The sequence below is a fragment of the Dryas octopetala genome, chromosome 7 (genome assembly GCF_963921425.1).
Source record: "Dryas octopetala chromosome 7, drDryOcto1.1, whole genome shotgun sequence".
NCBI classification, from domain to species: Eukaryota; Viridiplantae; Streptophyta; class Magnoliopsida; order Rosales; family Rosaceae; genus Dryas; species Dryas octopetala.
Genome location: NC_141372.1, coordinates 12,551,857 through 12,567,985, shown reverse-complemented (window position 1 = coordinate 12,567,985; position 16,129 = coordinate 12,551,857). Strand labels below are relative to the sequence as shown.

The 16,129-nt window shown below is 37.0% G+C and overlaps 2 protein-coding genes across 3 annotated transcripts; one reads left to right on the top strand and one right to left on the bottom strand.

The window, feature by feature from the left end:
- Window positions 1–263: 263 nt before the first annotated feature.
- On the top strand, window positions 264–6,012 carry LOC147279800 (oxidoreductase, 2OG-Fe(II) oxygenase family protein). Of its 2 annotated transcripts, none has more exons than XM_086251735.1 (7): window positions 264–952; window positions 3,453–3,583; window positions 3,699–3,816; window positions 4,404–4,505; window positions 4,661–4,776; window positions 4,950–5,104; window positions 5,204–6,012. In XM_086251735.1, exons 1-7 carry the CDS (start codon window positions 412–414, stop codon window positions 5,676–5,678), a joined length of 1,638 nt encoding a protein of 545 aa, XP_086107861.1. In that variant the 5' UTR covers window positions 264–411; the 3' UTR covers window positions 5,679–6,012. The 2 variants fall into 2 exon arrangements, with proteins under 2 accessions (XP_086107861.1, XP_086107860.1); XM_086251734.1 differs by having other exon boundaries at window positions 4,404–4,520.
- A 1,284-nt stretch (window positions 6,013–7,296) lies between these two features.
- LOC147279799 (regulator of nonsense transcripts UPF3-like) lies at window positions 7,297–15,789 on the bottom strand. The gene is made up of 12 exons (XM_086251656.1): window positions 15,386–15,789; window positions 14,472–14,578; window positions 14,047–14,142; window positions 13,821–13,919; window positions 13,585–13,664; window positions 13,300–13,413; window positions 10,848–10,995; window positions 10,505–10,581; window positions 9,044–9,488; window positions 8,805–8,917; window positions 8,643–8,710; window positions 7,297–8,066 (listed from the first exon to the last, which is right to left on the bottom strand). Exons 1-11 carry the CDS (start codon window positions 15,526–15,528, stop codon window positions 8,672–8,674), a joined length of 1,461 nt encoding a protein of 486 aa, XP_086107782.1. The 5' UTR covers window positions 15,529–15,789; the 3' UTR covers window positions 7,297–8,066; window positions 8,643–8,671.
- Between the last annotated feature and the right edge of the window lie 340 nt (window positions 15,790–16,129).

Below are 16,129 nucleotides of genomic sequence, written 5' to 3'. Positions count from 1 at the left end.
CACGAGAAAGGAAGAAGGGTATTTTGGTAATTTCAGCCTGCTTACCTTCTTCTCCTCTGCTGTCTGCCCCCATATAGTGTAGTGCCTTAGCCCAAGTCCCAACTACCCAAACCTTTCAGTTCCATGGTGCCACGTCACTTGAACCTCAAAATTGCCACGTCAACGAGTGGTCCCCACCTGCACGGACATTGCCACTCACTCTCTCCAACACCCCCGAGTATATATAAGTCCTCTCCACAAATCCCTTCCATGTGAAAATCTCTCTCTCTCTGCGTGATATTCACCGAAACCTCGACCGAGTAATAACTGAGGAACACCGTACCGGCGTGTGAAAACCCGAGATTTCGGTTTCGGAGCAAAACGACGTCGCAGAAAAGATCGAGCTTTGAAGAGAAAAACAGAGTTACATATATGGCGATGGCGGTTGGGCCAGCTGCGTCGCCGAGTGATGGAGCCACTCCTGCAGTGCTGGGACCTGCAATGATGCCGATGCCGATGCCGATGCCGACTCCGATGACGGTGGTCTCCGACGCGCTGGCCAAGGACGCGATCATCGGTTGGTACCGCGGCGAGTTCGCAGCTGCAAACGCGATCATCGACGCGCTCTGCGGCCACCTGGCTCAGCTCAGCGGCGCAAACAGCTCTGAGTACAGTGCCGCCTTCGCCGCGATACACCGGCGGAGGGCGAATTGGATCCCCGTGCTCCAGATGCAGAAGTACCACTCCATCGCCGACGTCATGGTCGAGCTCAGGAACGTTGGGGCCAAGAAGGAGAAGGAGATGAGCGACGACCAAAACGGCGACGTCGCGGAAGTTGAGGACAAAAATTACGAGAGCGAGGAGGCTAAGTCGTGTTTGATCGACGAGAAAGAGAAGGAAAATGAGTCGAATGACGCTGCCGACGAAGGTACCGAAGAGGACGGTTCGCCTGATAGCGATATTACTGATTCAGGTAAGTAATTGTTCTTCCAAGCTATCATTTTTTGTCGTTTTATGCAAAAGTTCGATGAAATATTTGACTGAGTGAGCTAGATTAGTAGCATCACTCTAAAGTTTTGATCTTTTTTTTTTTTTCCTTTTTCGATCGATTTTTAGTTGTTTAAGGTGTTTGAATTTCCGATTCTCCAAAAGACGTGAAGCTACCAGCTACGTAGCGTTCGCTGAGAAAGTACTGATTCCTTTTTTCCTGAAGTTAGGTCCCGTTTGGTTGGTGAGAAAAACAGAAGCAGATAAAAATGAAAGCTTTTGGAATCTGGAAAACTTTACTCTAGCTGTTTTGTCTCCGAGAAAAAAAAATCATTTATTTTTTGGAATATTTGAGTATTTTCCCTGACTACGAAGCGATATTATTATTTTAATAATTTCAAAACATTTTCGCTTCCTTTTTTTCAAGTCCAAATGAAAACATGTTTTTCTCCACCAGATCCGAGATTCAAAACCCGTTAAGTCATTATCGCTGGCTTTGAATTCAACGTTCCGTTCCGTTTTTAATCCCTCTGATTTAATATTAATCTCTGCTTTATTAATTAAATAAATAATTTTTTATTTTTATTGTGGTTGGTATTTTCCCGAGGTTTAGGGGGGGTTTGAAGATTTCGAGGTGGGGGGAAAAGTTTGTCTGCACTCGATGTCACAGTTAGTTTCGTGGGGTAAGCGAATACCCTTTTTAACTATCACACGTTGATGTAATGGCTCGAGATGTGTGCCGTTGATTTAATTGTAGGCGGCGCACGATCAGAGCCGTCAGATGGATGATACGGTTGACGTCACGGGTCCGTTTTATTGATTTTTAGTTTGGGTGGCCATCCCCAAACGTTGAGTCTATTATGACTTAGGGTAGGGTGGACCCGTTTGATATTACCGAGTTGACGAGTGAACTCGGGGATGATTGGTTGGGTTGTTGTTTGGGCAGGCGAATAAGGAATTCGAGATTCGGATACGGTGATAGTGGTGGTCGTTATTTATTGGGGTTTTGTTTGTTGCGTGCTGAGTGCTGAGCAGTGACAGCTTTTGCTTTGTTGTAAAAGCACCAATGAGGCCGGTAGAACCCTGTACCTGCAAGTGTTGGTCTATTTGGAATCAACTGCTCATTTGACATATGGTTATATATTGGCAAATAAGATTGCATATTAAAAACTGATGTACCAAGTTTTCTTTTGGTTTTTTTCTTTTTCAATGTCGTCATTAACTGCAAAATAAAATTTCAAATAGCTAAAGTTGATCTCTTAGAGGATGTGCAATGGTTGAGGTCAATAGACAATTCAATACAAGCATATTGACATTTTTTTTTCAATTATTGACTTGACACAAGTTTGTTTTGTTGCAATGATTCAAGTTAATAACATAAGTCAATAGTTATATATTTTTTAATATTTTTTATATATTCTCTTACAAGTTAAGTTTATAAATTTATTTATTTTAAAAATTATACCATTGAAATGATCTCAATAAGATCTTTAAAATAAGCCAAATACTTGATATTTTTTAATAATTTAAATTCATACTCAAATTTAAATTTCTCTATTTTAGATTATAAACTATAAAATAACCCTATTAATAAAAAACCATAGTACATGGAAAAAAAAAAAACATTGATACACCAAGTCACATGATACAATCTCTCTTCTCTTTTCACTTTTTCCCATAGTGGGTCCCTCCACTTTTTTGGTGCAATTATAAATCAATTGATAATTGACGAGTCAAATTTTTGACCTATCAATTGCCATTTCAATTCATCTATTGTCAATTGACACTCTATTGCAAACCATTTTTATTTCAAATTGTCAATAGATGCCAATTGAATTGCCAATTGATCACTATTGCACATGATCTAAGTGATAAAAGTTTTTAAAAATATCGAGAGAAAATTATGCATTAGGTTTTGAACTGTCCTTGCTTGCTTTCAAATGCAGCCTCTAAGGAAGTTTTACTGTTAAATTGGTTGGTTGTGTACATTATATGCGTGTTGGGTATGATATTATGGAGGTGCTTTCCCCCATTTTATTCAACATTGGATATGTATAACGGGTTTGAAAATCTACTGTAGAAACTTGCTTTAATCGCAGCTTCCCTTGTGTCTAAGGATATCCTACTCTTAATGTCTTTTTCAAATCTTTTTCTTTGGCTTCTTATTTTTGCTTAATCTCAGCTTCCCTTGTGTTATAAACCTAGAAGATATCATACTTCTTTCAATCGTGATGTTCATAGATGAGTTGATTTGATATAAACTTGCATTAGTTTCTGTATACTAGGCCTTTTTGACTGGTTTAAATAAATGTAAGCCTGTTACTTAATTAGACTCCAGCTGACTGCAGAACACAACCAATTGGTTTTTGCTGTCTCAGTGGGTATTTATATTTCTCTGATAAGCTATTGTTAATCTGTTATCCATAAAATTAACTTTGATTGTTGCACCATTGAATTCATTTGATTCTCTGTTCTTTTGAGTGCAGGATCTCAAGAGGTGCAGATCAATTCAGTTAACGATGAGATATGTTCTAATCATGAAGACTGTGAGGCACGTCGTGGCCAGATCAAGTTGACAAAAGGTTTCTCAGCAAAGGAGTCAGTCAAAGGGCATATGGCAAGTTCTTTCTTTCATTACCTAATTTCACTAGAGATTATGGAATTCAATGAGTTGATTCTGTAAGAGAAATGCAGGTGGCTATTACTGACAGACAGATAATTGAAACTGGCAGGTGAATGTTGTAAAAGGGTTAAAGCTATATGAGGACATTTTCACTGATTCAGAGCTCTCTAAATTGATTGACTTTGTAAATGATCTCCACATGGCTGGCCTGAATGGAGAGCTCTCTGGTAAATTTATCCCCTTATTTCGGACCTCATTCTTGTGATTATTCAACTGACTTTATGTTACTTTGTAATTATTGCTGTTTTGATACCAAGATTTGGAGAAAGACTTCCATATAACGGGTGTATACAACATTGTGTCTATCTCTTTCTTCACGTGCTAGGTCACATGATGTGAGAGATAGACACAAAGGTGTATACAACAGTGATAGGTAAGTTTTTTCCCAAGATTTGATAAGGCCATCTATGTCTTTTGTAGCTTCATTTGAACCTGTATAGTTGATCATTTTTATTTTTGTTTTGATTATATTTGTGATCTTGTATATTTCCCTATTATAAGGTTTTATGTAATGGAGATGATAGTAGCAGTCCATTTTCTATTTTAAAATTTCTTTTCTTTGTTGTTTAATGGCATCCCTTTTTATCTTTCCAAGTACTAAATTATCTCCATGTAACTTGGTATATTAATGTGGGTAACTCTGGCTTTTCTAACATGATGGCTGTGTAGATAGGCAATACTGTTGCACACAAATTGTAATCTGTGGATTATCATTCCTTCAAAAATCTAATCCTATCTTCTTGATTGAATATAGGTGAGACCTTTATCTTATTCAACAAGCAAATTAAGGGAAACAGGAGAGAGTTGATTCAGTTTGGTATTCCAATTTTCGGACAGATCAAAGAGGATGCTACAAGTAATAATCAAACTAGTAATACAGACTTCAACTTTCTATTAAATTTGAATAAAATTTTACAAATTTGTGATGGGGTCATTAAAAATCAATAATGCATTCTATGCAGTGAATACTAAATACCAAAGCAACTTTAATTTGACATTTTGTCTTTATAGGCAATATAGGGCCAATTCCAGCTCTTCTTCAAGATGTGATTGATCACCTTGTACTGTGGCAACTAATTCCAGAGTATAAAAGACCAAATGGTTGCATCATCAACTTCTTTGAGGAGGTATTCTATGTTTTGCTGCATTATCATGTTACCTCGTCTGTTATTGTTTGCTAGAACATAGCTGCAAAGAAGACGCTTCACACCATTGGTTTGTGTTTTGAGTGTTTGATTTATGTACTTGGAATCTAATTTTAAGAGAGAAACAGATGAGAACATGATTATTTCTTGTGTAGGGAGAATATTCACAGCCATTCCTGAAACCACCCCATTTGGACCAGCCCATCTCCACTCTTCTCCTCTCTGAATCAACAATGGCTTTCGGGCGCACCCTTGTGAGCGATAATGATGGGAACTACAAGGGGCCACTGATGCTCTCATTGACACAAGGGTATGGACTCTTAGATTCTTTTAGTTCTAACTACATGTATGTTAACTGTGGTTGTGATTGAGAAGAATCAACTCATGATATTGAATGTAAAATCTGCAGGTCTCTTTTAGTGATGAGGGGAAACAGTGCTGACATGGCAAGACATGTCATGTGTCCATCTCCAAACAGAAGGGTGAGCATCACATTCTTCAGAGTCCGAGTAGAATCCAACCAATACCAGTCACCAACAAGTCCTCCCCAGAATGGTAACATGACTCTATGGCAACCCGGCATTCTGAGCCCATATGCAGTTCCAGATGGACCTCTCAATGGCTATGAAGCAATGGATGTAATGCCCAAATGGGGTGTCCTCCGTGCTCCTGTGGTCATGCTAGCCCCAGTTCGGCCTATGGTAATGAGCCCTCGAAAAGTTCCTCAAAGTGGTACTGGGGTTTTCTTGCCCTGGACTGTGGGATCAAGAAAGCCAGCAAAGCATCTTCCACCTCGTGCCCAAAAAGGACGACTCATGGCACTCCCTTCCCCACCAGAAACACATGCGGTTGAGTCCACTTCTGAGCCGCCCATCAGTGTCTAATGGGTCCAAAATGATATGAATCAGCAAAGACAGCATTCATGTTCACATCCTTGTTCTGCAGGACTTTTTTTCTTGTTGTACAAACAGAGTCTCGGTGCTGTTAGAGTTCGGTTTTTTCCGATTTTCTTTTCCTCAGTAAGATTAGGTTTTAGTGGTGGTCACAATACTTTTTTTCTTGAATGGAGATTGTGGTAGGGCTTCAGAGGTAGTAGTCGAGCATCGAGTTTGTGGAGTGTGAATTTGCTCAAGTAAAGGGCTGAATTTTGTATTATGTTAATGTTTTTCATAGACAGGTTAAATTATTATATGCACCATATTTTTTTTTTCTTCTGAATGTTTCATTAACTTCAGGCCTTAATTTTGAGAAGTTCTAAGTTCTAATCTTAATATCAATTGCAATTTTTCAAATTTCAAATTCTTGTTACAATTGCATTGATAAATAATATTTCATTTGAGAGAGAGACATAAGAGGACAAGGAAAGTGGAAACCACCAAAATTGAAACAAGAATGGCTCAAGAGGCATTCACATCCTTCACCCAACATTAATGTACAATGACGGCACCAAAGACTAGGGGTTAGGTATAAGCATGCACCGGACTCTTCTCTTTGAATGAAATAGAAGAATGCATTTTAACCTGTTAATAAGTTCCTGATCAAATGGAAATCTGGTATTCAATGATCCAAATAAACAGGGTGAACATTCAACTGAAAACATTTCATATTTGGAACTGGGAATTAGACAGTGAACATCCCAGGGTTTGCAAATTGATTGTCACAGTTAAAAAAGAGAAGCTTGTATAACACTTCTTCAATTCCCAAACCAGTCAGAAGGACGACGGGTTCATGGGAGAGAACTTGCGGCAGCGGCTGCTGCGGCAAGTGGTGGTGGGAATTTGATTGAGTGGCTGCGTCGCTGTAAAAAAAAGGGACCCACTGGTGCCACATATGCATTTAACGACGAATTTGACCGAGCATTGACAAAAATTGTGCGATTGTCAAACAGACCAAACATTGTATACCGAATTGATAGTGCCACTATAGTTAATGTAGGTATTTTATAATTGATCCTTTAAAAAAATAATATACACTAGCAGAAAACACAAAGCACAAGAAAAAAAATAAAAATAAACCACTGTAATTTTGTGATTTTGTACCATGCAACTACACGGTAATTCGTAGTTGATATAAGAAAATAAATATATCAACCAATCAGCTCTGGACAATTAACCGAAACGCCTGCAATTTTTTTGTCAACGAAACTCCTTCGAGGGAGTTTACAGTAGGTTTCTACATTGTTTAAACTTCAAAAAAATGAGACTCTTGAATTCTTTGGCCTCTGTTTTATAGACGCTATAAAATTAAAAGTGTGAACATGACCAAACTTTGCAGTAACCCAATGTACTGCCGAGTTTGCTGTCTAAAGTGTTACAACATAATCTTTTCAATTCACTTAAGATTACCATCTTTTTATGAGCCCACTGATCTAAACAAACAGAAACATACAAAACACCAAGCCAACTTAGAAGAAAAACCATCACAAGTAGTAGCTATATAATATAATAATTATATATGAATTGGAGAGAGAGAGAGAGAGAGAGAGAGAGAGAGAGAGAGAGAGGCAACACGAACAATGTTCTGGTTATTAAAGCACTACCACAATCTGTATACAATCTCATATAAGAGCAAAGCAATGTCTCCTCCGTTAAAACCAGGTGAAACACTGCCAAAACAAAGACCCAATATCATCAGTCTCTCTATGACTCCAAATTATATTCACCCGCTGGTCATCAAATTTCAAAGGGGCTGAAGCTGTCCTATTCAAAACAATCCCCGATCAGAGTACCGGAGAAGATAGCAGGGCCCTCAAATGTATGCCAACTCGTTGCAGATGCTAGACTGCTCAACAAGGCATATAGCTATATAAAAAATAAAAGAAACCGCCAAGCTGTATATAGTGCTCCGTTTTATATTTACAGTTTTAACTAACGGAAGACATCCACCTACAAAACCTAAATATCCTGATAACCAGTTAAGGGCAAGAATGACTATCCATAACTCTTCTGAGCAGAACCCATTAGTGGAGCACCCTAATAAAAACTGTGGTGTTATATACGATAATGATGCTGATGTCTTTTCTCTCTTTTTTTTTTTTTTTTTTTTTTTCCATTTCCCTCGTGTTCCATGCTGTCACCAAAAAACATTTTGATTTCTTCAAACCCATAATATATTAATGTACCGGCATCTCCATCATTCACATGTGATTTTCCGAAAGGAACATCTTTCAATGCTGAAACTTTGCTTACACCTGGTCATCTGTCCGGTAAAAACAGAGCCTCAGGCCATTGGTACATACATGGTCCAAAGGTTCAAGAAGCCAACCAATTGCACTGCAAAGTAATAAGCAGATAGCTAATTGAAGTAATTTACTTACAAAAAGTTCCATTTCTCAGAAAGAAAAAAAAAGGTCATTAAATAGAGTTAATTCACTGGTTACTAAATGATTACAAGACTCATAAACACATACAATTAAGCAAAAGTAAGTGCAACATATCCATTTAGTGGAAACAAAAATGTAATGATGGATAATAGGAGTAACTAAAAAAGACGAATAAAAGTCAAATGTATTAGGGAAACAGTGGGTGTGATACCTATTATTAGTTGATAAGATAAGAGAAACTGGGCTTATGTGATATGGACAAATGCATCAAAAACCACTAATGCACCTATAACTAAAGAAGACCAGTTAAAGTAGAAGGCAATAATACCAAGAGATGAATCAATAATAACATGGGAAAAAAGTAATACAAAAAAAATATAAAAAGTTAGATTTAATAGAAGATACAGCATATAATAAAGGAATGAAAAGATAGAGAATTCATATAACTGACACAATCAGACTAGGACAAAAACAATGATGATGATGACATAAAATTGAACCAAAAAACCATCTGCAAATAGCTTACCAATTCAAAGGAAACAAAAAAAAACACTCTTACGAACCAGAACTTGACTTCTGAACCCAGACTTGTTTCTGCAAATACATTAAGATACAAGTTTCACTGCTTAGAGCACAATGAGTAGAAAATAAGATACCAATTGTGCAAGTTAGAAACAAGTCCAAGCACCTCATGGGAGCCATAGCCTCTCTTCGAATGTTTTCCTTCACTTGAAGCTGGTGAGCCATCAAGATCCTTAACACCATGTGTTGCTCCACGGCGACCATGATGTTTATGGGAGCCTACATAAATTATAAGCATTGTCTAAACAATTACTACATCTGGAAAAATGCACCAAGCATTGTGGTACTGAATTGTTATACTACAAAAGCACATATATATATATATATATTGAATAATAGTTGCACCTTCTGAAGAATCTAACTGTGACTGCATAGGCTGAAAAGCAGATGACAAAGACTCGTCACTTGCAGATGATCCATCTAAACGATGAAGTGGAGTCCATACACCACGATCAGGTCTGTCCCTATTCCTTGTTCGTTTCTCCTGCTTCTCACTACAAATACCATGAAAGTCATTCCCAACAATCTTAAAATCTGGAGCCCCATTTGTATCCTTTAAAATCAATTGCACATGGGACCGCGGAGGTCGCTTGTCCCTATCTGAATTAGAAGTCTGGATTTGCTGCCCAGAATAAATCCCAGAATGACTCTGACGTGCATCCTTATTTAGAAGTATGCTTCTTATAATCCGCCCACTATCTGGACGACGCTGGTTCTGTTTCAGGGCAATTGAACCACCCATGTTTTTAGAAAATGTTGAACTCTGCTGCTGTAACATGTTGGCCGACCCCTGAACAAGGATTATAGACATGAGGAGATGCCAAAAGAGGCCAATTCTCTTAGAGTGCAAGGCCTTCAGCCAATCTAAATATATAAACAAAAAAATTGTTCTTTGCCATATTTAATAGATGAACATATTTTCTGCAGGATCTAATAGATGATTTAATTAATTAAATGTTTAAATAATTACATATTGATGTTGCATATTAATGCACCTAGACTAAAATGAAGATAATAAATAACTTCATGCAAGCTAAGTGCACTGCTTGTTTATACAACCCAATCAATGATAGTAATTTCACATATCAACTCAAACTGCAGTGAACAATAGTCAGCCTTCACACCAACAGAGCAGTTTATGGATAGCTGTGATCTAGCGTAGAGCTATATATCACTACTAGAACATATACAAAACCTCAATGCCAATTTAGTGATGCAAACTTGGGGAAAATGTTTCTAGACGACCATTTAACTAACATAAGTTTTCAAATAAGGTGCTGCTAGATTAATAAAGATAGTAATATTCCCTATTAATAAAGCCCTCTAGGCTCAAAGTGGAAATGTTCTAGTGAGACAACATTTCTCTCAGGGAATACATAAGATTGAAATAAGGACAGGTGGGGCAATGACTTAAACAAGAAACCACCAAGAACTATGAACTCAGGATGCTAGATTGACCCCCCCCCCCCCCCCCCTCCTTTCGTCTCCCAGCCCAAAAGAAGGGAAAAGTAGAGAAAAATGTTGAAACCTAGTCATCCACGCTCACTATATCCAACTTAAGAGCATATACTCCAGTCCAGCCAAGAGCTTTGTACATGTCTTCATGGCTACAGTCTTTATGGCCACTATTTTCCACATTCACATCTGAATCTAGCACCAAATTATATCACCATGCACACAAACAAGATAAAGTTCACTAGTATGGATATCTTTAACTCATCTTCTATGCGAATACATGGAAAGTAAATATATACAACAAAAAGTGAACCATTATAAATGAGATGGGGCAGGAAGAAAGAGGTTTACGTGAGATATCTCCCCCCTCTCTTTCCCTTTCAGAAGGAGGACTTTCTTTTTCCCAGCATCATTAATGCCAGAAACTCCTGAAATAAAAGAATAGGTGGTAAACAAATTTAAAGAAAAACACAACAATAAAAACTTACTGGTAGAAAAGAATAGGCAATTCCAGAAAGCAGAAAATATCAAGTACATAAAAAATGAAAAGTTCAATAAAAGACAACTACTATAACAATTCAGTACCACAAAAGCCCAAACACAAGTGCATGAGTTCTAGCGTGTGCAAGTCATATGCAGGGCAGTTAAATCCTAGCCATCAGAAAGAACTTTAAAAACCAAACCTATACCGTACCACTTTCCTCTTCCAAAACTTCAGTTCCAGCTGCAGAAGCTGAAGTGAGAGACTTTTCAGAAGGCTGCAGATCATCACGCTTGGGAACCAGAATGCATGTTGACTTCTCTTTGGCACTGCTGTTTTTTCTAGCATCCTTTAAAACATACTGCAATCAGACATGACATATTAACTACCTTAAACCCACAATTTTGGCTAGTAATCAATTAGTCTTATAGATACCCAAATCTTTGAATGGAACTAGGAATTGGGAAAAAATGAAAACCCAAGAAAATATTGAACGCCTCATGGGCCTGACACCTACGAGAAAAATAAAATAATGCAAAGCCCATGATTAAGATGAAAACTTTCTGCATGAAGAGGATAACACATGAATTTCTACATTGGTACAATATCTTCCAGTTTCACCCATAATTCTCGCACCATTGTAGATCCATCTTACATTAATCAAATCGAGAAACAGTCATATACACAAAATCTAAATTCAATAAGCACTCTCTTATCTGGACTGCCTTTTTTAAGTTGAAACTTGAAACATCTCTAAAAAACACCACAATAAACCTATATACAAACATTTCAAATCTTACTCTTGGATTGAGTATTCTTTCCTAGAATTCATTGCACAGTATGACTCAAACATTTGATACTACTGATGCAGTAGCATCAGCTTGGTTAGAAAACAAATATCATGTGGAAGCCCAAGCCCAAGCCTAAGCCCTTTAGCCCAAGTATAAGTGTCTAAGTGTAACAATAAGGCATTCTGGTCCAAAGAGAATTGCGCATGGTGGTGTAAGAGACAGGTCAAAAAACTAATAAATGAATAAGTCAAAGAGTCAATCTAGGAGTTCAAGTCTTATTAAGAAAATGTATTTAGATCCTAGAAAGACTCAATGTCATTTTAAGTTTTCTAAGAGTCTACTGTTATTTAATGATTCATTTAGTTCTTTTCTTTTTTATAGGAAACACATCTTGTATATAGATGTGAAAGAACCATTACAAGTAGAGACTGCAGAGTGAACCAGTAGTCCACAATAACAAAGATTCTCAAACAAGGCTAGGAAAGTAAGCTACAGAGTGTCGCCAAAAAAACCACAAACCAAGCAACAAACTAATCAAGGTACATCCAAACAAAACACAAAATCCTAAGAAATAGCAACCAAAGCGAGGCCCAACATCTGGTCTTGTCCCACAAGAAATCCACTTCCATCCCAACTTTTCCCTCAAAAGTTAAACTGTTTCTTCCGTACCAAACCACCCAGAAAATTTGTAACACGCCTCCACAACACCTTACCCCACCCACCACCACCAAAAGCATAATAGCTCTCCACAAATAAAGAAGCAAAAGATTATGGCACCACCCAACTCACTCTAGCGACCTGAAGAAGTTTATACCACAATCTCAGCAGTCAGTACCACTGGACAAACAATGAAGAAAAAGGTGATCAATATTTTCGGTTGTCCCTTTACACATGATGCAGCACTGTGGGGAAAAGCATGCAAAAGGCCATTTCCATTGTAGGACCTCACAGATTTTACTCCTGTGAGCAACAATCCAAGTAATAAATTGTGCCTTCAGAGGTACTTTGGTGTTCCATATCATCAAGAATGGAACAGCAGTGCGGACAGTGTGGTCATCAGCTAATCAACTGAAAAAAGATATACACGAAAAAATACCTGAAGACTGGATATGCTGACTTATTATTTAATGTGTGTATTTCTAAGAGGCTTTGGGGTCCTATTTCAAGCCTTAATAAAAGGATATCTCTAGTAAAGCAAATCAGATTTTAGATTAATGAAAATTATGTGTTGTTGAAAGTCTTGTTTCCTTCAGGCTTGATTCTTGACATCTCCTTTTCTTTCTCTTCTACTCCCTATTGTTCTCCATCTCTCTAATTTCTCTAAAATATTATTTTTCTCTAAACCACTTATGATTACTAAAGTTCGACCATCTAAAGCCCAGCATAATCCTGAAACAACCCACCTAGTGTTTTCTTGTATCTAGCCATATATGTTTCCACTTCAACATCACTTTTGTTAGAACATCTGGTGGATGCTTGCTCACCTCTAATGTAAATTTAACCATTTTGCATTAATAGAATATTTATCTATTTCTTATCCAAAATTTTCTATACAATTTACTTACAATTAGAGAGGTTGTAGTTATTCTTTAACATTTCATTGGAGACTAGTTCAGGTGTGTCAGGTACAAGACCGTTAAATTTATCTTACCAAATTGGGTCGTACGACATAGTTAAATTTACATGATATTGTTTTACCAAATGAGCTAAAAATTCGAAAACTGCTTAAAAGCATTATTCCAACTTAAATTCCATCAAAGCTAAGGTCACTCAACCAGTTAATGTGTTTCAGAGAAAAGCAACAGAACATATAATCATGACTTCATAAACTGACTTTCGCTTACATGAACTTCATATGCATAAAAAAATAGTACCATTGTTGCAGAATTCCTTTTCCTCTCAGAACCTCGTTTGGTTATAGGTAAACTAGGACTGCGAGCTGATGATCCACCAGCTCTTCTGCTCGTTTTACCATTAGACAGTGACCTCTGTCATCAAACATGGAAGCATGTTTAGAAACTCATAGATTATTATCACCCAAACTCGAATTATAACAGCTTCTGACAGCACTATGAAATTAAATACAATAATAGCATGTAATACTGAAATCACACATAAATTTTTAAACTCAATTATATCTCCAAATCTTAAAAAAATACCCGAGATCCAGCCTTGGAAGCCCTTTTCTGACGAACAAAGTCCATTAAAGGCGTAACTATAGGAGTCTCCTTTCCAGAACCTGTAAAAGAAAATAAGTAGAGAAGAAGGTGAATCAATTAATATAATGCACTAAATGAAAATTTCAATCTAAATGTTCTAGATGTATTGTTTTTCATTGACATTTGCTAATACTATATGAGTGCCAAGGGTAAATAAAGTGATCTGTATAACTAACCAACTCGTTCTGCTTCTCTTCTCTCCAATTGTATCTCTGCACTAGGAAGATTCTCAGCAGGCTTTGCAAGAAATTCAAGAAACTCCAGATATTCGGGATCTAGATGTTCATCAAGTAAATACTTGTACTTACTAACAGGAAAATGATTGCATAGATAAGTCCACATGCAACAAAACATAGATGTTCAATTTTACTTTAAAGGAAAAACATGTTAAATAATTAGTACCTCTGAATATAGTTCCTTCACGAACATCCTTCTTAGACCAATGTTTTGGAACACGTTGTGAAGGAGCATACTCAACAATAGTTTTAAACTGACTGCCTGAAAAAGAAAAAGAAACACTTTCAGAATTCCATGTCTCATATAAAATTGTGGAAGGTTCCTGCTTTAAATAGAAAATAAATGAAGAACAAACATGAGAATCCCAGTTAAGTCTTTCAAAAAGACTCAACAGTTCATATATTTTCTGAGCTGCAAGTAAATTACAAGAAAAAACTTCATTACCCACCCTCAGTTAGAAGTGTATCTTAGCAGAAGAAAATAAATTACAACAAAAATAAAACATATATAAGTATGGGTAAAATATAAGATTTCTTGCAAGATAATTGATGTGCCTAATCAATCTCTTCAAAGGCATGCTCAAAAATTACCCTTCTCATTAACAAACAGATGCCCATCAAAGAATTCAGCAAACTCGACAACATCCTCTGGCCTCTTCAAATCAATGTAGGCTCTAGAATAGGACTGGTTCTTTTGGCTGAAATATTAATTCAAGAAAAAAGAAATTAGATAATCTTCTATCTTACAGAACTTACTTTAAGCATTTATTTAAAAGAATTGACTTACTTTAAACACTTCTTTGCTAAGCTATGACAAGAAAAATTTGCATACCATTATTTGATTACAAAGTTAAGCCATAAAAGGAAGATTGTTAGGACAGGGTTCCCTGCAAATGCACTTGAATAGCTATTTATAAAAGTTAAAAATATTCCCCCCGAAAACAAGCAGCACTGGGGTAAATGATTCTTGAGATACCATAATAAAGTGAGAACTATAACTGGAAACAATCCCTAAGAATATAAATAAATGCAAGAACTTGGAGTTGTCAAAACCCCAGTAGCAATGAAGCAGTATAAATCATGCAACCTGAAATGTGAAAATACTTCACTTAGTGATGCCAAATATAACATGTTTTTTTTTTTCCAATATAAATAAATTTGTCAAATTTTCCAAATAAAAGATGTTATTCTTTACAACACGTATTGCATTTGCAAAAATGTTGCTGCAGATCATGGGAGCAAACAGAACAACCCACCCAACACTCCCATCCGATACAAAGTCAACATTCCAAGTAGCACGAACCTATAGTACTAACAAACCATGACTTGATAGAACTAAAGCAAACCCACAAACACATACATTCCCAATTTTACTCTCTTTACAGCAGATTTACGCAAACCCATCAACAAAAATCTGAAAACAAAGCCACAGCGGCGAATAGAACAGCAAATAAGTCTAAATTCAAGTAAAAGCAGACAAAATATTTGTTATAAAGAGCCCTAACCTTCTCTTTCCAGGACGGAAAGCGACCCAGTTGTAGCGACTAGCAAACACAGCGTCGATTTGTTCCACAAGTGAGGCTTGCGAAATCGAAGGCGGCAAGTGCCGTAGCACCACCTTGGTTCGATCCAACTGGCCTTTCATCATTTCGCCCCCAAAACGAAAAACCCTAGAAACCAACTAAAGCTTCGTAGATTCGAACGGTTTTCGCAAATAGCTTAAAAAAAAACACACAAAAAGTCTCCTTTAAATTACATCTTCTCGGCATGTGAAGGCATCGATCGAGGTCGATCCGAACCCTATTTCTCAATCGAACCCCCATTCGCCAATCGCCATGCATGAAAAGCTATAGACGCAGAGTGAGTACTAAATCGGTTGCGTCTTGTGCTTTTCAAGACTCACTCTTTCTCTCTTGGTTTTTGAGTACGAACATTGATACAGTGGGAGTGTATATGTATGCATACGTGGGTTTGTTACTAAACGACATCTGGCGGTAGCGTACTACGCATCGTTTTGACTTTTGATTCCAAACCGTTTAACTTGCATTAAAGATAAGGAAGTGTTTGGTATGGTACTATTGAATGAACAAAAACTGCTGCAATTACTTCTTTTTCTTTGGGATTAATTATAGCAGTGATGTTTTAATTATACAACGATTCTTGCTTAGGTCTTTTAATTCAATTTCATATTCTAGGGTATTTTCAATTTGGCGTCTAAAATTTTGACGGGTTCCAATTTGTTATACTTG

What these genes read in the sequence shown, in the direction of transcription:
- LOC147279800 (XM_086251734.1), top strand. Translation starts at nt 412, where the DNA reads ATGGCGATGGCGGTTGGGCCAGCTGCGTCGCCGAGTGATGGAGCCACT. An exon ending in AGTCAGTCAAAGGGCATATG is followed by an intron (nt 3,584 to 3,698) that starts GCAAGTTCTTTC and finishes TGAAACTGGCAG; the next exon opens with GTGAATGTTGTAAAAGGGTT. An exon ending in ATGCTCTCATTGACACAAGG is followed by an intron (nt 5,105 to 5,203) that starts GTATGGACTCTT and finishes TAAAATCTGCAG; the next exon opens with GTCTCTTTTAGTGATGAGGG.
- LOC147279799 (XM_086251656.1), bottom strand. Translation starts at nt 15,528, where the DNA reads ATGATGAAAGGCCAGTTGGATCGAACCAAGGTGGTGCTACGGCACTTG. An exon ending in TTCCGTCCTGGAAAGAGAAG is followed by an intron (nt 14,579 to 15,385) that starts GTTAGGGCTCTT and finishes TTAATATTTCAG; the next exon opens with CCAAAAGAACCAGTCCTATT. An exon ending in TCTGTTTGTTAATGAGAAGG is followed by an intron (nt 14,143 to 14,471) that starts GTAATTTTTGAG and finishes TTTCTTTTTCAG; the next exon opens with GCAGTCAGTTTAAAACTATT.